Raw genomic sequence first — 26,645 nt, 5'->3', positions numbered from 1 at the left:
GCAGCCCCATAAGTTCTGAAATAAGTTATTTGTTTAGAAACTAAAATATTTGGGGGCTCAGGTGATGGCTTAGTGAACTGAAGTCGAGATTGTGTGAAGAATCTAATCAAATTCATCTTGTACTTGTTCTTGCGTATATCCTCGCAGCCAGTTTCAAAGTAAGTTTGCAAAACTTACCCATTCTCTCAGGTATACAGCTGGTGATGAGGGGAGGGATGTGGCGGGTAAGAGTAAATAGAATTACGTTGAACGCTCCAGCATGGAAACAAGACTATTTGATCCAACTAGTGCATGCCCTTATTTTTACTCTACACGAGCCCCCATCATTCCTATTTGCCTCTCATTTACTGCCTCTTATCCAGAAAGACACAGGTAGAAAGAGACTTCAGATGGGATGAGGGAGAAAATTTCTTCCGATTTAAAAATAAAGTCTTACCACTTGCTTACACGTTAACTCTTGATGTAAAAGAAAACCTTTTTCTGGAGCAAACCAACACTAGATTCATAGCACAAAATATTAAACCTTTGATTAAAGAATTGCTGTGAGCAATTGGCTGTTGTTTCGCGCACAAAATACACAGTCAATCCACTTCACAATATATTCTGTGAAAAGCTTTGAGACTTCTCCACGATGTGCCAAGGCAATATTTCAAATTCAAGGATTATTATTAATTCCTCCAGCCTTGCCCTTTCTCGCCAACTTTGTAAAGCTCCTGTACGTTTGTTGGTTGATCCACTGGCCAATTGATGAACCTGTTTTTCAAGGTGGACGCTGCCAAGAAGGCGTACCATGCTGCCTGTAAAGAAGAGAAGTTTGCAACCTCCAGGGAATCGACCAGCAAGAATGACCCAAACATGAATCAGGAACAGATGAAGAAACTGCAGGATAAAGTGGAAAAATCCAAGCAGGACATGCAAAAGGTAGGAAGTGTTGACGGACACGTAAACTGCTGTCAGGTGGCCAAATAGATTGACATTGAATACAAAAAACACCCAGCGAGCAGAGTTTAAATTTATTTTGCGGATGTCACTGCTGAACGACATAACCATTGATCCTCAACTATTCAAATGCCCTCCTTGCCAGACTCCGCAGCTCCACCGTATACAAAATCTAGCTGATCCCAAACTCTGCATACTCACCCGCACTAAACTCCAGCTCCCATTGCACCAGTTCTAGCCAGGCTCCACTGGCTCCCTATCATCGAAAGAATCGATTTCAAGATCCTGATACTCGTCTTCAAATCCCTTCGTGCCCTGACACCTATGTACCTCTCCAACCTGCAAACTCCACTACCCACTACCTCCGCTCGACTGGCTCCGGGCTCCTGCTTGTCCTTCGTACCTTCCGTTCCACCATTGGTGGCCATGCTTTCAGCCACTACGCCATTCCACTCTGGAACACTCTTCCTCTATCCATCTGCCTTGCCCCTCCTTCCCCATTTCCAGGTCCCACCTGAAGACCTTCCTCTTTCCAAAGAAAAACACTTGGGCAATTTTGAGTTGAGTACACTTGAGTTGACTTGAAATTGCAAAAACCAGGGTTGATTTGTTAATCTTATCTAATGTATTGAATGAAACAAAGTAGATACCGGTTGTTTTTCTTTTTACCTTTCCAATAGAAATGCACTCCAGTAAACTTCTAATAACTTGACCCAAGCTTAATTTGTCACGAGCACGTCAGCCATTGTGCTGTCGTGGAATAATGAGTTATCAGGAGTTTACTGTATATCGTAAGTTAGGTTACAGATGAAAAGCCTTCAGACCATTTGATCCCATCCTTCCAGCTGGCTTGTCCTGTCGTCTTCTTGTTTACAACAACAATCTGTACCTTAACAGGAAACACCATACCCCATCTGGTTCTTTTTCATCTTCGAGGATGTTTCGAGCAAGTGAGCTGCACCTACAGAGGCGCAGATTGTAAACCCCCTTTTTTTTGTTCCCTTTTCAGACAAAAGAGAAGTATGAGAAGTCCCTAGAGGAGCTGAACAAGTCCACACCTCAGTACATGGAGAACATGGAGCAAGTCTTCGAGCAGTGCCAAGTGTTTGAGGATAAACGGCTATGCTTTTTTCGAGATGTTCTTCTTGAGGTCAAGCGGCATCTTGACCTTTCAAACAGCACCAGGTAAACAACGGCCTGACTTAATGCTCTTTCCACTGGTTGGGGAGTCCATAACTGGGGGGACACAAATATTAGATCAGATCACGATTTGGGGATCTATAGGAGAATTTAGGAAGAATTATTTCACGTAGAGGGCATTAGATAGTGGAACTTGCAGCGTGAAATGGTAGTTGAATCAGACAGAGATTCACACAAGGGAGAGGGCAACAGAAGGATTTGGGAAGGAATAAGGAACAAAGTCCCGTAGCGTAATGGTTAGCGTACGCGCCTCGCAAGCGAGAGAACCTGGGTTAGATTCCCGGGCTGGGCGAAACATTAAGTAAGTTGCCCTACTCCATATGCCTCTCTTTACTGAGCAGTAAATAGGAATCTGGTTGTTAGTCGATTGGCAGGTGGCTTTCCAGGGATGATAATCCCTCCCTAAAATGTGGTCACTCAATCCACAATTGTTTGTGGGGCTTCTGTGCACAATTGGCTGATGCGTTTCGCCCACAAAATACAGTCAATCCACTTTACAGTATATTTTGTGAAGCGCTTTGAGACGTCTCAACGATGAGATAAGGGGCTGTATCAAATGCAAGGATTATTATTATTGTAAATATTAGCAACCGCTGTGAATTGGTAGCTGTGCTTAGGTGACCACACAGAAAGGGCAGATGATGCTGAGCTGGTATTCTGCAAGTGCTTTTGTTTATCGTTCCTTTTTTCCTGTGTTTGAGCCTTAGCGGTTTTTAATAATGGAAGGAGTTGCTCGCAAGACATCAGTGATTCTCGTTACTCTGCTGCTGCGCTCCCATGTTGACGTCTATTGATTTAAAAGATCTTAAAGTATATTTTTCAGTTCTCGTTTGTAGGTATTAAACCATTTGAGAGGATGTATTCATATCTCACAAATGACTGGTACCACTGCAGGGGATTGAGTCTGAATATAACCTTGCAGAACGTAGGGCTGGTACAACGGAATAGATTTTGTAGGTTGTCATCGGTTGGTCTTCTGCTGCTGTTTTAATAAATCGAGGTACATGCATCATTCAGGCACAATTTGTACCATTGAACAGCTTCTCCTTCATTTGTAAGCTGCAAAGTAAGCAGGAACAGATGGTTTGCTATCATATCATACTTGCTTGCACCTGAGCAAATTAGAGTGTTTGAGTTCAGGAATGTGCTTAATGATGCCAAACACTGGATAGCAACGAAATATGGGAACAACCGGAAATCTCTAAAGTGAATGATCTGTACAGGGGGGGAATTTGTGGAGTCCTGGAGCGTAGTGGTTAGTGCAGTCACCTTGCAGCTTTGTGGGAGCACTCAGACAGCATGTCTACTCTGGGTGTTTACTTGTTGACCATTCGTGCAGCACAGTTGGAGACTTTGGTTACTTCAAGGAGACATTGCCGTAGTGTGGCATAGCGCCAGGTCTGCTCTCGTTTCTCCATTGATCTTCTTGTTTCCAAATTTTATAGCTGTGGCTGTGCCTCTGCATTAGCCCGCTCATTAGCCTTTAGTTGTGATGAAGATTATACCACAGGAGGCAGCGGGATGGGGAGGATTTATTTAGTATTCAGTGTCGGCTTCTCTTATTTAAGCTCAGATTGGTTGATTTCTGCACATCTATTCGTAGCTTGAGTTTGTGTAATTTTCTTCCCCCCCTCCACTCATTGTGCTGACTCTGTTTACTGGTATGCAGTCTCAGGTGCAGAAGTAGCCCTATTTCAAAGATGTTCTGCGTGCGTGAGCCTGAACTTTGAGAATCAGCAATGCAATGTAACTATGAGGCTCAAGACCCACACCCAAAACTGGTTACCAGCTAACAGAGTTGGGGTGGGGGGGCGTGGGAGGAAGGGGGCGGAGAAAATTGCCTAAATACAAGCTATAAATGAAGTATGCATAAAAACAGTTCTGCGAGGACACTGAAGAGTGCTATATAAATGCAAGTTGTTTTTGTAAAGAGCTGTGTATTGTATTGATAGTGGCCCATGTGTTGAAGCGGCAGAAATGTAGACAACAATCTGCCTGGCGAGGCAAGGCACCAAAACCTTTATCTTATTCAAAATATACTTTGAAGCTATATTTGTCCCCCAGAGGGATGAGTTTCAGTGGACCTATTGGCTCTTTTTCTCATCCTTGATTTACAAATAAAAAATTACAAATTTGCATTGATATAGTGTCTGCTTCGTCTTCTCTTATGTTAAAGTCTTGTTAAATCTCCTGTCGTTTGACCAGGGCATTTGTTTTTCTTTCTTCTTTCGCAGCTATGGCAATATATATCGAGAGCTAGACCACAGTATAAAGTCAGCAGATGCCCAGGAGGACCTCAAATGGTTTAAATGTACACACGGTCCGGGAATGCCCATGAACTGGCCGCAGTTTGAGGTATGAGACGTGAAGCGAGTGCAACCGCACGGTTCTTGATCTGTTTTGGTTCCACCTTTATTTTTGACTCCATGCAAAGACTGCCTTTGATACCTGGCTGTCGTGAAAGTCTGTCCGTTCTTCTTCCATTTCCTTATCAGGTTAGCACTTGAACAGAAATGAGTATACAATGAGAACCACCTCAGTTGCTAATAAGTGTCTTCAAAGAGTTGCTGAGATCAGTGCTAGTAATTCTATTGGAATGCTTTTCGTTCTGTGATTTCCTTCTTAATCCTTGAAAAAGCACTGCGCAATGCTCTTTTGCCCAGATGTATTTAATAGTAATAATAATCCTTGCATTTGATATAGCGCCACATTTTGCCCACAAAATACACAGTCAATCCGCTTTACAGTACATCCTGTCAAACACTTCAAGACATCTCAACAACATTGAATGCAAGGATTCTGATTATATTGTGGGGAATTCCAATGAAGGGCATACCTGGAACATTAGCCAACCCTCAGTTTCAGATGCTGATTAACCTGTTGTGAATTTCCAGCACCCTCTGGTGTGCACTAACACCGAATTTATACTGTCTGCACGACAGGACCCGAGTTGCTGAACGCACTCAATCTACAATAAAGCTGTAACACGATCAACGAGTTAGACCGTTACTAAAATGGAACGATTCTGCAATCGCTTTTGAAATGTGCTACGTACAGAAGCTGCTGTTAATTTTTTCCTTAAATTCAAACTAACCCACCAAAGCTCATCTTGCCATTTGTGTAAATATTCTGCCCCCGGCAGCTCTGCTCTTGGGGTTGGTATCTACTGCCACCCCATTTGGTGTAAACAGGCACCGTTTACGAGGAGACGGCCATTCCATTGCCATGTAAAGTGGTGCAATGCTGAGCATCGCATCGGGACATCACCCCGTTTGATGAGCAAAAACAGATAGACGAGTGCTTTGTGATTAGACAGAGAGAGGGCAGGTTACATAAAGGGGATTGAAATATTTCAGCTTCAATGATTTCTCTTTATGCAGCACTTTGCACAGTTGCTGCTTGCTTTCCGGATATTGTTTTCTCTCGAGTTTGTTTGCAGTGACACTTATTTGTTCAAAAAAAATCTTTCTGTATAAATTGCTTTGGTGTCGCAAGCAATTGGTCATGTACAGCTTTGACGGAACATTGAGGTCCTATTATAATGTGCCCTACAAAACTTTAAATCTGTCCTCGGTCACTACAGTAGGATTTTTAACAGCAGAAACCCTAAGTTACGAGTGGGACTGAAGCTGGAGACAAATGTAAGAGTTTTGTGCTTTTTAATGCTGTATTCATCTACATTTGTGCTTTTCAACATGCCTGTGGTTTCTGAAGATTGTGTTTTGTCAAAGCATGCTGTCTCGATCAGTGTAAGGTTGCAGTGGTTGGGCTGATTTCAGCCGTGGATTGTGTTTGGGAAGCACTGCCAAGTGAATGCATGCTTCTTGGTTTCTGAATTGCTGTGCTGCATGAAATGCTTTGGAATTGGACATTTCACTGTGTTAAGCACCACCAAGTTTTTAGTGGAAAGTCGTTGTTGCTTTAGACCACTCACCGCTTCCCATTCCCAGGCACTTTTAGAAATTCCAAGTTAGCCTATAAAAAAAAAACTTGGAAAAAATGTTTTTTGGGATAAAAAGAACTCTCTATCTGTACTCAGTGATATTTATAGGAACAGGAGTGCAACATTCTAGACCTCGAGCCTGTTCTGCTGATCCAATGGAGAATATTTGTTTGCTATGGTGCAGCACTGAACACCGACCAAAGGTTTTGTAAAGCAACATTTTAGTGCAAAACATAAGTTCTATGAACATACTAAAATGTTTTAGCATATCTAAAGCTGTGTTTGCTGAGATGATCTTTTAATCCCTGTTTCCCCCTGAAATATTGAGGGGTAATATCACGTGACGTAAAAGATGCTTGGCATTTGCCCAAGAACTGTCAGTAATCATCCCCTGGGACTCTGCGATGATTAGCATTCTTTGTCCCAGACAAACCACACAAAGAATTTTAGTTATTCTCAAATGTAAATTTTACAAAATTTACAATTCTCCTCAAAATAAATGCCGAAGCTCATGTGCAAACCCTTGACTGTGCAGTGCCTTGGGCGGACGTCCTCTCGACGTAAAAGGCGTTATATAAATGCAACTTGTTCTTGTAACATCGCATCCAAGATCTGTGCATGATGAATTAATGCAAACAAAGATTGTCAAACCTGGATGGATATTTTTCAGTTTAATCATCTTGCAATCTGCTGGCAGCAATAATTGTGGGCGTGTGAGTGTGTGTGATATGTTCAAGAATAGTAATTACTTAGTTGGGTTCATCAACGGTTTGACCTGGCATGACCTATTGTTTGATCTTTAATCTGTACTGTTTGAAGAGGGTGTTATATGTTAAGAATGCTAAAGAAGATGTCCCACTTATCAAAACAATGCAGTAAACCTTATTTTTGAATCACAATAATTTGGTATTCTAGAAAAAAACGTTTCAGGAGTATTGTGGCAATAGTAAAGACAGTGTAATATTTTGTAACTTTTTTTCCCCAAAACTTTTTTCTGGCCGACATGTTTATCAGGATGAAGTAAGTGTTTCTTTCGTCTACTCATGTTAAGATCATTACTTTCACCATATCACAGATCAGAAAATAAATTAATGTGTTAAAGCATTCCTTTTGGTTTCTTTATTCTTAAAATATATCTGTAACCGTAACAAAGGTTGTTACGTTTTGCAAATACACGTCTTCAATCTACTGTCAATATTGCTGACTGTCTCCGAGTCATTCAGACCTTTATTCGAGTTTTTCAACATTATCTACAGTTATCGGTTGAAAGAAAAATATTTATCTGCTCTCCTGTGCTGTTTGTACATATCAATATTTAGGGCCTTTGTTTTGACTGCCACTTCACAGATCAAATACACTGATCTGAATTGTTTTATATTCATATTCATACTTCATGCTCCCTTCGATCAACGGGCTCCAGCCTGCTCCATATTCCTGCCCTGCCTGCCCCACTATCGGCGGTTGGACTTTCAGTCTCCCTGCCCGCACCCTTTGGAACTCCATCCCACAGACCCTTCACCTCGCTCTGTCCCTTGCCCCTTTCAAGGTCTGTCTCTAGACCCTCCTTTAATCGCTCCTTCAGAAACCCTCCTACCCCCACCCTCCTACCTCCACCCTCCCTGCCCGCCATCCCTCCTGATCACAAAGCCAAGCTTAGATCCAAATCCTTGACTGTCCAGAGCCTTGGGATGTCCTCCCAATGTAAAAGGCGCTGTACAAATATAATTTTATTATTATTTTACTTGTTCTTGCGACCCTTAACTCCCATTGTTCTGGATATAGTTTGCATCATCATTTCACTAAAGATTATTTGCATTGCGAAGGACAAGTCGGTTTATATTTTTTTTAATATTCATCTTCTTTAAAATAGGAATGGTCAGCTGACCTGAACCGCACACTCAGTAGGAGGGAAAAGCCTAAAAAGGCTGCGGATGGAGTAATGCTGACTAACATCAGTCAGACAGGGGATCCGGCATCTCAGCGAACCAAGCACAGCAGGTAAGACTTTCCAAAACCTCCTTACTGCTCTAAACTTCACAGAAGAATTAGGACAAAAATATGCGTGACATTGCCAAACCTTTTCAGGCCAGGATTTCAATGGCTTGGAAGGTGTTTTGAGATTCTATACATTTGTGGTAAAGTGAAATTACTGTGGATGTTTGTACCAAATATTGCAATGCTTGTGAATTCAGTATTTTAGNAAAAAAATTCAAGCTATAGCCTAAACCAGTTTTTGCAGCTTACCCCAATAGGTTTCGACACAATGACACCATGTGCATTTGTAGTCATCGTCAATGACACAATAGTCATTTTCCAAATTTGTCCCCCAAATATGTTTTGTCCTGCATCTCAGCCATATTATTTATAAACTGAGGCTCTTATAACTATATTTAAATTAATGGCAGTAAATTGTGCCAATAAGTATATTTGTGAAACCTACAGTGAACGATAATAGCTGCGGTTACGAATTTGTACAGCATGCTTCTTAGAGCATTTTGCACTCCTAAGTGTTGCAAATGTTATACATTATTAGTAATACAGTACTGCATGTTCTCCACAAGCTCTTAAAATGAACTTGCCTTGGCTTACTCCATGTGCAGGCTCATTATACATCTGTAGAAAATGCAGGTAAAAACTCTACAAAACTATCTAAGGTACTGGATCAGTTCTATTCTTTACTTTCCACAGTAACATTACTGTAAATAATGGAGGTGGAGAGAAGGGCGATGTCTTTCTTTCAGTGAGTTCCAAGAGGAAGCATTTGTCTTCCAGGTGACGTCTGGCTTCCAGCCCAGGTCACAGAAGCAAAGACAGTGTGCTGTGCCACTGAGGCATTCACTCCCCAGGATTCACATTTCTTGGTTATGCACCACCTTGGGGTCAAGGGAGTGCCCAACCCTGTGCGTATAATGACCCTTTGAAGATAATGATAATAATTATCTTTGCATTTGATATAGTGCCTTATCACGTCTTCTAGACATCTCAGAGTGCTTCACAGAATATAATGCAAAGTTAATTGATTGTTTTGTGGACGAAACACGACAGCCAATTGTGCACAAACAGTGTCCAACAAACAGTCGTGAATTAAGTGACCAAATTGTTGTTATTTTTTGAAGTACTTATTAACCCCAGAAAAGCAATCTGCCAATCGACTGACAACTGGGTTCTTACTTAAACTGCTTGGTAAACAGAGGCGTGTGGAGTAAGAAAACTTGCCCAACATTTTGCCCTGCCGGGAATCGAACCCAGGTCCTCTCGCTTGAGAGTGCCCTAACCACTGAGCTACAGGACTCCACAAGATGTCATCCAGGTGACTTGTAATTGTCCCTGTGCACTCAGTGGGTGAACGCTTGTAGTCCCGAAGTGTAGTGGTTAGCAGGCTCGCTTCTTAAGCGAGAGGACCCAGGTTCGTTTCCTGTACAGGGTGAAACTTTTGGCAAGTTTCCTTATTCCACACACCTCTGTTTACCTAACAGTAAGTAGGAATCCGACTGTTAATTAATGGGCGGATCGCTTTACTGGGGGTAATAAGCCCCCTCCAAAAGATAAATGATAATAATTTGGTCACTCAATCCATGCCTGCTTTTGGGACCCTGCTGTGCACAATTGGTTGCCACATTTCACCCCAAAATACAGTCAATTTACTTTACAATATATTCCGTGAAGCGCTTTGAGATGTCTCAACAATGTGATAAGGCGCTATATCAAATGCAAGGATTATTATTATTATTAGAGCCTCTTCGCCCTCACCTCACTGCAGCACAGAGGGCAGACCCTGCTTTCCACCACAGTGTGGAGAGACCTGCGTGCAGTAAAGTTTGTCATGTCACACATTGACACTCTGCAGTCCTTTACTTATATGTATTTCAATTTGACATAACATGGTTACCCTAACACCTAACCAACAGTCTTGAGTGGCTGTTGATGGGAAGGCTTTGCTCACAGCAGCAGCCATTTGGATTAAATGAGCTGTTGCTGTTACGGTGATGCTCTCATTGAGGCTGGAGGACAAATTCAAAGCTACAAATGTGAAATTGTCCGAGGTGATTGAACTTGAAATGTCACCAGCCCATCAGTTGGACCTCTAAAGTTTTCCTCTCATACCTGGGGATTTCCCCTCGCCGTTTTCCCGTACTTACGCAATGCTGTGAGACAAGGTGGGGGGTTATTTCTGCAGTTCAGAAAAGTCACCACAAATGTTTACTTATTTGCCAATTGCTTCTGTCGGTCAACAACATTGGAGCTTTATTTATATCGTCTTACCAGCAAAAGTACTATTTATTAAATATCACTGTAAGAGGAGTTCCCTTGTAACAATTTTATTTCCTAAATGACAGTCCTAGTGTCCGGAGTACCACTAGCACGATACGCTCGAATTGTAACCCGTTTGAAGAAGAGGAGAATGGCAATCCTGTTGATGAAAAGGAGAACTCTATAACCCAAAAGTTGGTGAAAGATTGTTTTTGATGAACTTCACACTTTCAGACTTCTTGATGTTTTCTTACTTCAGGTTCTGCCAAGTTGAGATGCTGGCTAATGCATGGATTTGTGCACTGGAGCTGTGTGAGCCACATAATCCTAATATGTTCCTTCCTCCTTTTCTAAAACTTTGTTTTCCAGAGTTTGCTGTCTTTGTGCTTGTCTGTCTGTTTTCTACACATTGTTGAACCACTTGGTTTAACGTTGTTAGGTATTTGCACTGATTCCTACAATTCTTTCACTTTTGTCAATGCACTATTTATGTTTCTCGAGGGAAGTTAGTAATTCAGAGGGGTTGTGTGGTTTGCGGTTTGGAAGAATGAAAGCAGTTTGAAATTTTTAATGTATTTTTTGCACTTTGATTTATTAGTGGGAACTGGAGAAGAGTGGGCAATGCGTTGCTACGTTGCAGTTGTACGAAGATTTTGTTCTTTTTGCAGGCTTTGTTCTTATAGTCTTGATTTTGTTTGTATTTTGCTTTTGATTTCCACTGACCATTGCACAATCGGAGACCGGCCAGTATCTGGCATTTTCTGTGGAGCTCTGTTTTGCCCCCTTCACTGTAGTACAAGCAATGAGAGCTAGCCATTGGTATTGCTGCTTTAAATGCCCTCAGCTTTACGTCAATACGTGCAAAATGAAAACAGAATAAGAGATAATTGAACTATTTCCATTCTCTCTGGTCTCTGTATATGTTTTTTGTCATTGTTGTGTGAGTTTTAGGACTATTTTTGGATTAAGCAATGAGAGACAGTGACCTCATAGGAGGAAATTGGCTTGACATCATTGCTCTATCTGTGCGTAAGTCCGAATTAACATTAAAAGCAAAAAACTGCAACGCTTCCTATCCGTTGATCTGGCCTGCTCACTTTGTCAGGATCAGTGACTCCAAAGGCCAATAATACAATTGGCTGGGCCATCTATCCTTTAACCAGAATATTTAGCACTTTAACCAAAAGGATACATGAGGGTAACGTTGTATAAATCACAAAAGCGTATTTAAGCGTGTTGGATCTCGCTGAGTTCCATTATCGTCTTTATACTTGGTCCGAGTTGGATTGTACAATTCCTTTGATACTTAGCTGAGAATATTGCAGATAATGGCCACCTCATGTGTATGTGAACCACTCTACCCAGAGCTGATGTGAACCAGAGATCAGTATTAATTTCAAGTCAGTTCAGGATTTTTAATCGATCGGCAGACAGGCTAATTTTGTTTTTTAAAACTTGCCCTGAAGGGAATTTTGACATTGTACCTTCGACAGCCTTGAGAATGCTTAATAGTTGGGTCATGGAGTTCGCTAACATCTTTTATTGTTTTGCTAACAGTGTTAGCAGCTATGAAAAGAACCAAAACTACACGGAATGGTCAGACGACGAGACCAACAATCCCTTCAACACCAACGATACAAATGGGGATAATAATCCTTTCGATGAGGACCACCCAACAGGCTTGGAGGTCCGAGTGCGAGCACTGTATGATTACGAAGGGCAAGAACACGATGAGCTTAGTTTCAAAGCAGGTGAGTGTTCATGTTTCCAAAAAATACTAACTTTCATTTGTGTAACCTTTCACGGAGTGCTTTGTAGACAGTGGTGGACATTGCTGTAGGCAAGAGGGAAGGGAGGAGACTTGAGTCACAGTCAACCAGCTCACATTTTAGACTGAGTTTGGAAACAGACAGAGAAGGAGAATGATGGAAGGGTACAGGGTTGGGGGTTCCAGAGAGTTTGCTGAGTGGAATAACAAGCAGAATACTGAAGTTGAATAAGATGGCAAAGGTTATACACACGAAGAAGAGAACAGAGGGGATCAGGATGAGCGGAGCCTCATGTAGTACATACTAATTGGGACGAATTGTCCTTGTGTTGTGCTGAAGATGCTGTGTGATTCTTTGTTGGGAGGTTTGAGGGTGTAAAGAGATTTTTAGGTGAGGATGTGGATCTTGAAGTCGATCTATTGCTGTGAGCGTCGGACACAGTGGAGCCTGGCGAAGACGGGGGTGTAGAGCAGGCGAAGTTTAGTGTGGGTAAGTTTAAAGGAAGTAGAGGTCTAGATGAGTTGTGGCTGGTGGGTAGCGGAGGTGGGCTGGACAGTGGAGCTCGGGAGCCTAGCCAGGAGGGTTTTTGAAAAGGTGAGTCTGGAGGTGACGAACGAACTGATGAGTGTCCTGAGCAAGTTATTGGGTGCTATGGATGTACCTTCAGACGATTGCTTTTTTAAATCATAAAGATATTGTGGTCTAAAGTGCAGTATGTTTAGAGGGATTCACATAACATAAGAACATAAGAAATTCTAGACGAAAAACTACCTAGTTCGCCTTTTCCACCTTTCTGGCGGTCACATGCACATATGTCCCAAACTACCTATGTATTTTATCCCATAATGTTACTTCCTAAAAAACTAGCTAATCTGTGTTTGAAAGAATCAACACTTCCTGCTTCAAACATCTCCCTAGTGAGCCTGTTCCATAGGTTCACTATTCGCTCACTGAAATATTGTTTGTGTAGATTTGTTCTGAATTTACCTCCTTCAATCGCAGGCCGTGTCCTCTGGTTTTACTATTCTGGACAAGTTGAAACAGACTGTCATGATCTATATTGTTTTGCCCCTCTAGAATCTTAAAAGACAGCAATCATGTCGCCTCTCAATCTTCTCTTTTCCAGCGTGAACATGCCCAATTTACTTAGTTCCTCCTCATAGTCCAATCCTTCCATTCCCTCAATCATTTTGGTTGCCCTCCTCTGTATCTTCTCGATTTCTCCAATATTATTTTTGTACTGCGGCGACCAAAACTGTACACAGGACTCTTAAGGGTATGGTCTCACTAATGATTTATACAGTGGCAGGATTACCCCACTTTGCTATTGATCTTTTGATACATCCCAACATCTGGTTTGCTTTACTCACTGCCACAGAGCATTGTTGGAAGAGCTTCAATTTATTGTCAATCAGGACCCCCAGGTCCTTTTTGATTTCCATACATATTAATTTCTTTCCGTTCAAATAATAGTGCTTTCCAAGATTCCTGTGGATCAATCGGTACGGCGCATTTCAGAAGTCCCTATTTTTGCATTCTTGATTCTTTATCAAGGAGACTAGTTAACAAATTGGACCCTTTATGTGAGTATGCCGTAGATTGAAGAGTGTTTTTTTTTTGGTTTTTCCATTCAACTGAAGACTTACTTCACTCCCAAAATGCACAATAAAAACCCTTTCAGTAAATCCCGTGAACTGCTTTGGCACGTCCTCTTGACTTACCACATGTGAAGACAATTATTATCCTGATCCCAACTAAACATTCTGGGTCTTTTCAATGACAGGGGACGAACTGACGAAGATAGAAGATGAAGACGAGCAGGGCTGGTGTAAGGGACGTCTGGACAGCGGGCAAGTGGGCTTGTATCCCGCCAATTACGTTGAAATCATCCTGTGATGTAGGGTGCACCCCAAGAAGAAGTGCAGCAAATTGGCATTTCAGTGTACAGTTACATCAATTTAAAATGCAAATGACGTATTGGTGTAGAGAATGTACATATTCGTTATGTCAGGCATTATGGTTTTTCGGTATCTTCACTTTGTGGTGATGCTTTGCGAGCTAGGACAAGAGGGGTCTACTCTTTGAGGTTTTTTTTCTCGCTGCCTTCATCCAAACAGGGCAACAAAAAGTGCATTGAGACAAGGTCCGCCTTGTATCCCAGCTGAAGCTTAGCGGCCGGGGCACACTGGTGACATCGGTTGTAACGGTTATCTGCCACAGTCATGGCTGAGGCAGCTCGTAGACGAAAGGATTGTAAAAATTGATCTAATAATTTACCTGGTGTGACACTCTACATGCTAATTTTTTTTAATGTTTGTGACAAGATCCATGCCTTATTTCAGCCAGGATGTGTATTATTTAAGTGACATCTTTTTAGGTTTCAAGTGATCTTGTCCTCATGATCAGATTTCTAGTTTTTTTTTAAAAAAATAGGACTTTGCCTTTATTCCATTTTAGTTTTATTTTGTCACAGTAGCTCCCTGTTAGAAATACTCATTCCTTTTGATGTGAATAAGGTGTTATCTGGGGAACTCCATACCATGCTTTAATTTCTCCCATTTCTTACCCCCATCCAATTAACCCCACTCCCGCACCCCCCCTCCTCCCCCACCACCATATGGTGCATGTTTGTTCAGACGTTGGCACTTACCCTTATTTCAAGATCTTGTGCAGCTTCATTGTGCTTCCTGAACTATATAGAGCCTAAATGCATGCACTAAGCACGTCAGTAAAACACTGGGAAGGGTTTCTAGTTTAATACTGCTACAAAGATTGTCTGTTGCAGTAGAAATATTGAATATGCTGTGGAAGCAAGACTATTCTGTATTCTAAGATCCGTGGATTTTATTGTGGATACAAAAATATATTTCTGTATTTTTTGACTTAAGTGCTACAATGTTCAGAAGGGTTATATAGGGGAGGGGGAGGGCAGAAAAACTAATTGAGGAGCAACCGAAAACTGAGGACGTTGATCAGAGTGTTCACCATTTGTGTCTCGTTGTTAACTCCTGTCACTCGAGACCCATGATTTCTCGAGTAACCGGAGGAGCCGGCTCGTGAAAGGTTTGGAATATCTGCACTAGATTACCAACTGGAATGCTAATGTTCATTGGATCGTAAGCGCCCTTTACGGCAGAGACTAAATACTCCTTGTACGTAATGAAAATTCAACACGAATAAAAGATGATTGATAAACAAGCATGTGCACTACATTGTTGCTGTATCCAATCTGAAGACTGTTAAATTAAAAGGTGAATCTGAATGTTACATATTGCATACTTAACCTTACTTTATCAATGTGTCAGAAAAGTATTCTGTGATTCAAATGATTGCGTTATAAATACATACATATATATATATATATTGGTAAAAGCAGCCTGTGATCACTCTGTAATTGTGGGTGAATTGTATGACACCTTTAAATGAGCAATAGTCTTTCCAGGGAATGCATGTTCTGCAAAACCTTCCAAGCAATCTTGTGCACCACTAGAATTAAACTCTGCGTGTAGTAACGTGATGTAAACATGTTAAAATGCAAAACCGGACAATCCGCGCTGTGCAACGGGCATATACATACTTTACAATGTCAGGTAAGTAGGTTAACTTCTCAGCATTAAAGTGTATTGTAATCAAGCTAAACTTGAAACGCAAATATATTCAAAAGTTTGGTTTTAAAAAAGTCTCGATTCCTTCTTTCTCACTTTCCCAAAAATGTTCACTTGAGTATTCATATCGTGTAAACACAGATGTCATTAAAAAAATTTGCCATACGTTTTGCTAAAATGGTTCCCCCAAATGTTTCATAAAAGTTACTCCTTTAAGTTCTTGTCTCCAATATGCTACATTTGCAATTTGTTTCCTAATTAATTTTTTTCACATCGATCATTCACCCCATAGCTGTTTGTGAGACGTGGCTGTGCACAAAATGGCTCTCGTGTTTGTTTCAAAACACACAGTCACTGCACTCTACAGTATATCCTGCAAAGCGCTTTGGGATGTCCTCCTAATATGAAAGACGATCCAATATGCTACATTTGCAATTTGTTTCCTAATTAATTTTTTTCACATCGATCATTCACCCCATAGCTGTTTGTGAGACGTGGCTGTGCACAAAATGGCTCTCGTGTTTGTTTCAAAACACACAGTCACTGCACTTTACAATATATCCTGCAAAGCGCTTTGGGATGTCCTCCTAATATGAAAGACGATAGACTGAATGTAAGGATTATTATTGTAAAAAAATATTCTGGTAGTGTGCAAGATGTTTATTTTCATTGGGATGTTTACTGATCTAGGTCAATCGCAATAATTAGCCTAATAACTTGCTGACAATGCCAAGAAATCTGCTGAGTGTCTTGTCCGAGAGAGAAATGCACTTCCTCATAAATTGAGAAGCATAATTGATCGCGCCACATTAACAAACACCTCCTTGTATATAGTTGGGGAATTGAGAAAAGCGACTTTTGGCTGAAACATTCTGTGTATCATCCCTCAGTTCATTTGCACCACATTTTTTGGCCCATATTTGGCCTTTGAATGCGAGGATTATTTTTATTTGTAATGAAATATGCACTTTCCCCTTTTGAAGAATTGGATGAGGAGATTGAGTCACGGAAATCTGTACATGTTCTGTAACCCCCCACCACAGTAAGAGTGCAGATTGAAAGAGATGAGTCGAGGAAGAAGAGGACAAACGGCCTTTGGATGGGTAAAGACCATTCAGCCCAACAAACAAGTATTTCACTCGAGCCCTATCATTGAACCCGCCCAATCTGCCTGGTGGTGGCCTTTCTGTATAGATATTCCCTGATTCCAAAATGTTATTGAGCATAAACTGACAACACTCATCTTTACTATTCAACCCTAATTGACTTCTCTTGAGTGGACAACCCGTGTCTTCGTCCCCATCCCACCCCTCGCTCCAGCAGCGCAGAAATGATCGCATCCTGTGGACGTTCATCTCGGTTTAAATCTCTGGTAAGACAGTCCTGCATGGTAGAAAATTAGCAATGAGAGAAGGGCTTTCTGTCCATCAAACCTCTGCCGTAGATCATTCCGTGGGCTGTTTACAATAATCTTACTGGATACCACCTTCATGCCTTTCTGTTATATTAAGTTTTTATTTTCTGAGTAACTTATCAATCTCTATTTTAAATCCACAATTCTCTGACTTTGGGGCAGCTTGTGCCAGATTCTTTAAGAAGAAATTCTTCCCTATCTTGTTCGGAAGCTGCTTTTGTACTAATTTTAAGGTTATGTCCACTTGTGACTGAATTCGGAGGTTTGACACTGGTGTGATAATTAATGTTTCAGAGCCCTTCAGCACAGCGCTCACCGTATAGCGCCTTGGGACGTCCTCCTGACGTGAAAGGTGCTATACAAATGTAATTTTGTTGTTATGTACTCAGGATTCTAAAACTATTATATATATATATTCAGCCCCTCGATCCTGTTCCACCATTTTATTAGATCATAGCTGATCTATACCTCAACTCCTAATTATAAAAATTGAAAAAAATATAAAAATGGGAAAAGCTGGTTCCAATACCAAATTCAAATTTTTCTCCACTGAATTCTGCTGGTACACGTGTCACTGAGCACAGACAGGGTTATGCTCGACTGATTTCCTCGCAGGACCCATCTATCAATAATGACTGTTGGATGGGGCAGCAGGTGGTTGCATGTGTGTGTTGTTTGTACTGCGAGGGCATGATGCCGCCTTCAGGAGAAACAGAAATTTTCAACACTTTGAGCATGTGCCACAGCTACCTGAGTTGCTAAACTACCTTTCTGTTAATTCTATTTCCAATTCTTTCTCCATATCTCTCTACGTTTTATTCCATTTTCCAGTTCTTCTGCATAGAAATCAATATTTTCTTATGTATTAGATTTATATTTAAAGGTGCTCGTCTGAAACTGCCCCTTGCACTTTAATGTCATTGTTGTGTATCTTTGTGGCTTTCATTTTCCGCAAAAGATCGAGTATCTTCTCTTTCTTGGTCACTAAAGAACACCTTCCTCCAGAGTGTGACTGTGGAATGCTATCAAATCCATTGGGAAGGGACAGTCTTATATGTCAAATGTGTCAATCTTTTTTTCACTCACACAGCTCTGCCATGGAGTAGAGACTTCTCTTGATTGAACAAGAAACAGCTGAGGATTTTTACCAGCTCTAATACTCCTCATTTTAGCTGCTGGCTACAATACTGGCATAAGCCATGTTCTCTCACTGGTGGAGATGAGAGAAGGGGAAAGGAGCGAGCGAAGGAAACAAATAACGTTTAGCTTGTTCGCTTTTCTGTCATTTTGGTACGAAAATAACTGCTTCAAATAAATGGATCCAACCGCTTTAAAGTTTACAGAGTAGCTTTTTCTCCAGATTCTTCCTCTGAATAAAAGTGGTTCCTTGTCGAGAACTGAAGCAGATTGACACATTTCAAGGTGAAGTATCACAGGTCCTTTTCCGATCTTTTAAAATGTTTTAAAACATTTGAATGACAACATTTGAAAATGCTTTTAGAAAAGATAAATTAGCCCACCTATTTCTTTAAGGGCCAGTTATGTGATCAATTGTTGATCCATATTGGTAACTCGTGGATACTGTTCTGACTGCACTGAGAAATGAACAAGGGGTAATCTAGTTGTGCTCATCTCTTTTCAAAGAAAGTGAGGTCGCGATGCAGGTGAAGCTTGCAGCAGATAAGACCCGTGTGCAAACAGTCCTTTATGGATCCAAGCTCCCTCCGGCTCATTTGCAAAGTCCAGGGTCAAGCAGTCAGGTGGATTTGTGGGAAACATTGGAAGAGGCTGCAGGGAGAGAGGCCACCGGCCTGCACTGATCCGTCGCTGAGCACTCTGGAGCACCTTCACAGCGGGCACGTCTATTTGCCAAGGCCTCTGACATGAGGGTCTGATTAAGCAACTGGTGCTGAGTAACCCTGCTACGCAGCATTGGACTTGGACCTCGAGAACATCAAGGTAGCCAGCCTGTCACAAGTTGTCCTGTAAAGGTCTTCGCATCACACTGAAAGCAGATACCTGCCAGATAGCTGATGAGAAAATGCTGAGGCTTGGATGACAGCTGCTGGAAGGCATTACCTGGAGTGCAAGTTCGTGAATCCACGTTCGGATGTCCAGTGCCTGGAATCCACCTTGATTGATTTGCAGAGGGATAAGAAGGGTCCCGAAGCCTTGGTTTTTGCCAACTTGCTCCTAATACTTTCTGGAATTAGATAAGCAAGCTGCATCCCTCCAGAGAGAGAATGCACATTCCATCCCAACAAATATCTCAGGAATTTACATGTTTAGGCGGGATGCATGGAACTCTATTTGACTTGGATGCTGTTAAGCATGGCTTTGGGTTTCTGTATGTGTCAGACACCCAGCTGACCAAAACAAAAGAGGCAAACCTTATCATTGAAGCTAAAGTTGTGAAAAGAGAGTCCAGAATGTTTGGTTCATATTAGATATTATTGCACTGTGTATGGGAAGAGGGAGGAAATGTAATTATCAGAGACTTGGCGCAGATTAGGTTAAATGGATCAAATCACACTCCTGTTTCTCTTACTATTATAATATTGAGATACTTTTTTGGTGTTTTGAATCCGCTGCTGTGTCCTGTTTGGGTTTCTCTCGATTCCCTTCCTGTTTTCTTTAAAAACACGATTTTTGTAGGATATCCCTTTAAGAAGTAAGAGGCAATTAGGAAAGAGCCATGAGATAAAGACAGGAAGTACAAAAAGGACACTGGGAATGGGATAAATTGATTTGGTTGCAGTCTGTGGTTTGGAGTTGAGAATAAAGAAAGTTCTTAGCACCCTGTGCTTTGGATTGGGAATCTATAGTTTTCTTCTCAGCCAAAGGGTCCTTTTGCCTGAGAGTGACCTGATGTGACGATGAGTGATGTCTATCAGATTGGACTCCCAGGAGACTGTAGGAGAAGGGGAACCGCCCATAGCTATGTTTTTTTTCATGGAGTGAACTTAGTTTAGCAGACAGCTGGGTTTCGAGACATTGTGGTTTTAGTTGATCAGAAGTAACCTACCTGATCAGGGGTGACAAACCTGAGTTGGTTTGGAATACGAGAAGTCCAAGAAGGACCCCAGGCAACTTCAACCAATAAAGAGGTGTGAAAGGTATCTCCAGATGGTAGAATGGAAGGCATGAGAATAGGGATGTTTTGAGTTTAGTTGGAAAAACTGACAAAATGGGAATAAAGAGTTTCACTGTTTTGATGTGGGAGTATTTTTGTTTAAGATTTAGGTTAGTTCAATTGCAAAATATGCCTGCGCTGACTTAGGAGGGAAAAAGAAATAGTTTTGACAGCTTTTGTAATGTTACTTTTTTGTTTTACGTGTAAGGTGTCTGACATCCAGAGGTTTCTTGGGGTTTGTTTTATTGCAGAGGAAAAGCTGGACAGGAGGAAAATTGAGAGCAAGAAGCAAGTTTATTTAGTCTGATAGTCATGTTACTTCCTTGTGGTTTTAGTTGTCTAAAATATATTGCATGCCAACGTTTCTTCGCAAAATTATTGTCATTTTTTGTGTTAATTGCAGGGGACAAGGCCAGAGCATATTTCAGCATGGTGGTCAGGAGCAAAACCTGTCAATCACTTTTAAATTGGTAATAGGAGACCTGTTTTGGGTTGTAAATTAAAATTTGTATTGTGAAATTATTAAGTAAATGCAGTTAAACAGGATTTCTACGATTCTCATAGTTTGTTTCTGGAAGGGAAACGCATAGATATTGTGGTCTGTAAATGTTTCTCAAATGTGGCCCTCTGTAGCCAAAAGATTGAACCACAGTTAGGAAAAAGAGTTGAATGATTAAATTGCTTGTATTATTGCTTCCTTGTGGTTTTAGGTATCTAAAATATGTTGTATCCAGAGGTTTGTTGGCAAGTTATTGATTTTTTTTCTTGTAGGTGGAAGGGTCTGAGAGCTTTGAAACCGTTGCCTCTGTCTTTTTCTACTAGAGGATGATGAAGCAAGAGAATTCTGAAGTTGAAAGAATGTTTTCATTTATTTCTGTGAGGATAACCTGATTCAAATATGACTTGTTTCTGAATAAAGTTCTCTTGAGGTAGCATTGTGTTTCTTTCATCCCTACAGCAGTGCTTGTCTGTGGGAGGACACAAAGTCAGCTTGAGACAGCAGAAACCCTGCTGTTTGTTGGAATATTTCAGAAGTTTAAGACTGAGTAGAAAAAAAATTTGCACTCATCTTTTAAATAATAATAATGTTGCATTTGATCTAGCACCTTACAATGTCTTTGAGATGTCCCAAAGCACTTCACAGTAAAGTGAATTGACTGTATATTTTGTGGGCAAAACGTGGGAGGTGTGTCCACAAATATTCGTGGATTGAGTGACCAACTTATTATTTTTTAAAGGTATTATTTTCCCCGGAAAAGTGATCCGCCAATCGACTACTTACTGCTAAGTGAACAGAGGCGTGAGAAAACTTGCCCAACGTTTTGCCCCGCCTGGGAATCAAACACAGGTCCTCTTGCTTGCAAGGCGAGTGTTCTAACCAATACTTTACTGGACTCCAATAAATAAAAAAATGGAATTACCAAAATGTTGGTGTGCCTGCAGTGTAAGACTATGTAACTATTCAAACGCTGTGTTGCACTCATGGGTATTTTCAATAATGGTATGAGGTGCTTATGTAGTATATTCATTTTTTCAAGTAAAACCAGTTAAGAATTGATTCATTTGGCTCACACAAAAATACTGGCCATGAAGCCTGTTCTCAGTTTTATTTAAACTTTAGAATTGAAAATCTGAATTTTATTTTCATTCTCTATACACAGAATGTCTTGCAGTTGAGATTGCTTGCACTCAAGTGGTCCAAGTCCACAGAATGATGCCTGAAGCTGAAAAGGAAACTTGAGTACTCGCCTTGTGCAATGGGAGACCATAAATTGTTGCTACAGTTAAAAAGCTGTAACAAGGATGTGAAAAGGTCAATTCAATGACAACGCAGCTGTTGTCCACTTCATTTAGAATTACGGCTTTTTAGACTGAAAAGTAAAACCCCAGCTATTGATGAATTTCGCTAACATGTAAAATCTTCACCTGCTTTAACAAATTCAGAACATTTTCACCCAGTAACCTGAACAAGATGAGTTTCTATAGACAATCCTGCTTTAAAGAGATATTTTAATACAAAAAAAAATCTCCCAAAGCTTCCATTTACCACCTCTCTATGCCTTCCACTTTGGAAATGAGATCAAGCGCTGGACATCTGTTTCTGTACAAGTTAAATCTCAGATTCCCCTGCTCACCCGCTCTGCACTCAAGTGATCAAAAAATAAATTCAGTGAACAAAGGCATTAGGCCTAAAACATTTCATTCATGGATCAGTAGAATTTAAAGAAACAAGACTGAATTGTGAATAAATCATCCTTGCAAAGTTAACTTTACCCATGGAAAGGGTGCAGAAGATTGCAAGGGATCTGTGGGTGAGGAGCCGCTGGGAGCCTGGCATGGAGGCATTTGACAAGTAGTCTGATTGACAGATAAGATAGGGATGGAGACGGTATTAATTGGGAATAGATGAAAAGAAGGGAGTGTGGATAATAATAATCCTTGCATTTGAGATCACGTCTTTGAGACGTCTTAAGGCGCTTCACAGAATATACTGTAATGTGGGTGAAACGGGGCAGCCAATTGCACACAGCGGTGTTCCACAAACAGTTATGGATTGAGTGACCACATTTTCTTTTAAAAAGGAACTATAACCCCTGGAAAAGCGATCCGCCAATCAACTAACAACCAGGGTCCTACTTACTAGTAGGTAAACAGGCATGTAGAGTAAGCAAAGTTGCGCAACATTTCGCTCTGTTCAAGAATCGTGGTCAGGAATTGAACCCAGATCCTCTTGCATGTGAGTTGCACACAACAGTATCTCACAGGCCTGCGCCCACTTCAGACATGCAGAAAAGGGGAATGTGGACAATTAGTTTCACGTTAACTGGCGGCGTATTGCAGTCTAGTGGCTGTTCAACAGATTCAAATGTGAAGTACATAAATATGAACCCCTTTGAACAATAAAAAAAAGTATAAAATTAATACCAGTGAGTTCATGACGGGTCATGTGCCCAAATGCTCAAATCATCTTCAGTTGGTTTCCCTGCACTTTGGCCCTTTCACCAGCACCAATGAGAGAAAGTGTGTCAGGACCTCCCATTTCCAGCAAACCTCAACACCCTCATACAATCACAAGCAAGAGGAAGCACTCAATCTGACACATCCTAAGATATTTGAAGGTTGTCAGACATAATGAAAAGTCACTTCATGAGCTGCTGCTCCACGTTTCTCAAGTCCGAGTTCTCTCGCACTTGTGTCCTCAAGCTTCAACGGGTCAGACAGTCAGTTTGCAAACTGAAACATTCTGACTGAGACAGACACTTTATAAAACAACAATTTGTATTTATCTAAGATGAGATCCGCTCAGCTTTCTTCACATTGTTTTTACCGATCGGAGTCCCAGAGGCTTGAACATCTCAGAAACCAACGAGTTGTTGGGATTGTCATCACTGGGATACAGTCTGCCTAAAGTTAGCCACCTCCTTTTCTCATCAAAGTCCCAGAACCAGGTGACATCTCCATAGATGACACTAAGTGATTTCCTCTGAGGAACAACAGCAGGCAGGTTTGGAGTTTCACGATTTACAAAGATTTGTGGTTTTAGTTGATCAGAAGTGACCTACCTGGTCAGGGGGTGACAAACCTGAGTTGTTACAAATTGTATAAACCATCCAGACCTTGAGATTTCCAGGTTTGTGCTGAGTCTGTAGATTATAGGCAGAGCACAACGATTGGCTTCAGCAACCCTGGATTTGGATAATTTCTCTTGTTCCGAGGTCCACTTCAGAATATGAGCCAACAATTCTTGTTGGAGAATGTTTTGTTCTTGGATCCAATTTCCTCACCACATTTTGGAATTGGTTCAGAATAAGCACCGTCAGCTTCGCATGTGAGAGTCAATTGTAGCCGTGCCTCCTTCATCCCAACTCACCTGGCTGCACAGCCAGCTGCTCAGTAATGGAAGGTGGGTGGAACTGGCCGTACAGCCAGGTGGGTTTAGGAATCTTCTTTTCAAAACAAAAATCCCAACTAACATCAAATTTAGAGTTTTGTGGGGTGTTAAAATGCTCCTAATCTCCCCCCCCCCCCCCCCCCACCCACCCATTAAAAAAGCTGAATAAATTTCAATACAAGGTTCTCAAGTTGTGAATAAACAACAAGATTCCATTTGTATAGCGCCTTTCACATCGGGAGGACATCCCAAGGCGCTGGACAGTGTACAGCATTTCAATGGTGGGGTGGGTGAGTCGGGGGACATGAAGCAGGCCGGAGGCAGCTGAGCGGAGAGCGCGGGCGGATTGGTAGGGGGTTAGGAGGTCGCAGAGGTGGGGTGGGGAGGCCATGGAGGGCTTTGTAGGTGAGAACCAGGATCTTGAACTGGATCCTCTGAAGGATAGGGAGCCAATGGAGTCGGACAAGAAAGGGGGAGATGGGGTCACGGAGTTTGGTGAGAGGACACGGGCTGCAGAGTTCTGGATTATCTGCAGCCTGTGGAGGGAGGAGTTGGGAAGGCTGACAAGCAGGGGATTTGTATAGTCGAGCCTGGAGGTGATGAAGGCATGAACAAGAGATTCAGAGGCCTGAGGGGTGAGGTAGTGGCGGAGTCGGGCAATGTTACAGAGGTGAGGGAAGGCAGAGCGGGTCATGGCTTGGATGTGGGGGAGAAAAGACAGTTGAGGGTCGAACAAGACACCGGGGTCGCTGACTGGTTTGGTGAGTTGTAGTGTGCAACCATGGGGGTTGATGCTGCCAGAGCCTGAGGTGCTGAGGCGCTGGCGCGAGCCAATCAGGAGGGCCTCAGTCTTGTTCACATTCAACTGTAGGAAATTTGCCCTCATCCAGGACTTGATGTCTGTCAGGCAGTCTGTCAGGACAGCAGTGGTCCTGGAGTTGAGGGTGGGGGCAGAAAGTTAAGAGTTGGTGTCATCCACATACATATGGAAGTTGACCCATGTCTGCAGTTGATGTCACCAAGGGGGAGCATGTAGATATTAAAGAGGAGAGGGCCAAGGACAGAGCCCTGGGGGACGCTAGATGTGACAGTGTGGGGGCTAGAGGGGAAACTTAGAGGCAACAAAGTGGCGATGGTGAGAGAGATAGGATTTGATCCAGGCAAGGGCAGACCCGTGAAGATTTAAGTAAAGAGGAGAGGCGGTGTATGAGGTTGGAGCGGTCGACAGTGTCGAAGGTGGCAGAGAGGTCGAGGAGGACAAGGAGGCGGAGGGAGCCCTGATCACAGATATTCAGAATGTCATTAGTGACTTTGACCAGGGCTGTTTCTGTGCTATGGGCAGCACAGAAGCCGGATTGGAGGGGTTCAAAGAGAGAAAGAAAGGAGCGGAGCTGGGACGCGACGACTCATTCCAGGACCTTGGAGAGGAATGGGAGGTTAGAGGCAGTCGCTGGAGAGGAGGGATAGGTCCAGGGAAGGTTTTAAAATAAATTGAAAAATCATCGGCCTGCTAACCCTACTCCAATGGATACAACAACTTACAGAACATCTTTCATGTCTGTAGAACATCAAGAACACTTACTAACTGAAGAATTCAATATTGCTGCCACTATCAGCTTTTATAAATACAGTCGAATGTTGCTTTTATCACCAGCCATTTAAATTTTCTCTTAGACATGTAATTTCCTCACACTTCCTCAACACGGAACAGCCATCAGTGCAGCCACTTTTCAGTCACCAAACATGCATGAGATCTCCATGCTCAAACTATTTCAGCATTTGCTACCTGACTGTTCAAAAGTCTCAGCATTAACCACAGAAAAACTCAGTCCCAACACCTCAAACTACTAATGACCCTCCAATAAGAACTATTCCACAATCTGAACCGTTCCCTTGACTCCAAATAATCCTCCACCAAAGAGTTGAAATTGAACTACACTGTTAGCCTTTCTCACACATGACCTGCCTATTCAACCCATTGACCTGCACCTAGGCACTTCTGGCCCCTGTGACTTTATTTATGTCTCCTCCACCGTCTGTTAGCACCGAGTTAATCATGCAACTAGGACATTTTTCACACAAGAAAGAGTGTTCCACACATTAACTCCTTACACCATATCATAACCACATTGAGCTGACATTGATGTACAGGGGGACTTTACTTTGCTCCTCTCGAACTGCTCCCAGTTATTGGGGATTTCCTTGATGAGAGGAGAAGTCCAGCTTCTCGTGAGCACACCAATGCCAGGATAGAGGCCAGCACGCTCACGGACCACGGATCATCATAGTAGATAGCACATTCCACTCTGGGTCCTGAGGTGGTGGGTTCAAACCCTGTATAGGGACTTTGATTCTAGGTTCACATTCCGTTGCGGTGCTGGGAGATTCAAGGTGCCGTGCTTCTGATGAGACCTTAAACCAAGGTCCCGTCTGTCTGTTCGGGTGGATGATGAAGATCTCATTGCACTAGTTAAAAAAAGAAGGGAGGTTTTCTTGGTG

General features: G+C 41.9%; 1 protein-coding gene across 6 annotated transcripts in view; it reads left to right on the top strand.

Moving 5' to 3' along the window:
* LOC103181828 (protein kinase C and casein kinase substrate in neurons protein 2) overlaps positions 1 to 15,301 on the top strand; it is a 103,123-nt gene extending 87,822 nt beyond the window's left edge. For 3 of the 6 annotated variants that reach the window (XM_042335811.1, XM_042335812.1, XM_007898541.2), the window contains exons 6-13: positions 766 to 921; positions 1,949 to 2,124; positions 4,374 to 4,494; positions 7,097 to 7,102; positions 7,953 to 8,080; positions 10,420 to 10,527; positions 11,891 to 12,084; positions 13,886 to 15,301. In XM_042335811.1, coding sequence (XP_042191745.1) covers positions 766 to 921; positions 1,949 to 2,124; positions 4,374 to 4,494; positions 7,097 to 7,102; positions 7,953 to 8,080; positions 10,420 to 10,527; positions 11,891 to 12,084; positions 13,886 to 13,998 — 1,002 coding nt within the window. In that variant the 3' untranslated portion in view covers positions 13,999 to 15,301. The remainder of the gene's footprint in view (positions 1 to 765; positions 922 to 1,948; positions 2,125 to 4,373; positions 4,495 to 7,096; positions 7,103 to 7,952; positions 8,081 to 10,419; positions 10,528 to 11,890; positions 12,085 to 13,885) is intronic. The other 3 variants (XM_042335813.1, XM_042335814.1, XM_042335815.1) reach the window with 3 other exon arrangements.
* The last annotated feature ends 11,344 nt before the right edge of the window (positions 15,302 to 26,645 follow it).

Source organism: Callorhinchus milii, unplaced genomic scaffold (assembly GCF_018977255.1).
Source record: "Callorhinchus milii isolate IMCB2004 unplaced genomic scaffold, IMCB_Cmil_1.0 Scaffold5, whole genome shotgun sequence".
In the NCBI taxonomy this organism is placed as follows: Eukaryota; Metazoa; Chordata; class Chondrichthyes; order Chimaeriformes; family Callorhinchidae; genus Callorhinchus; species Callorhinchus milii.
The sequence above is the reverse complement of the archived record's forward strand: the minus strand, read 5'-3'. Positions and strand labels throughout refer to the sequence as shown.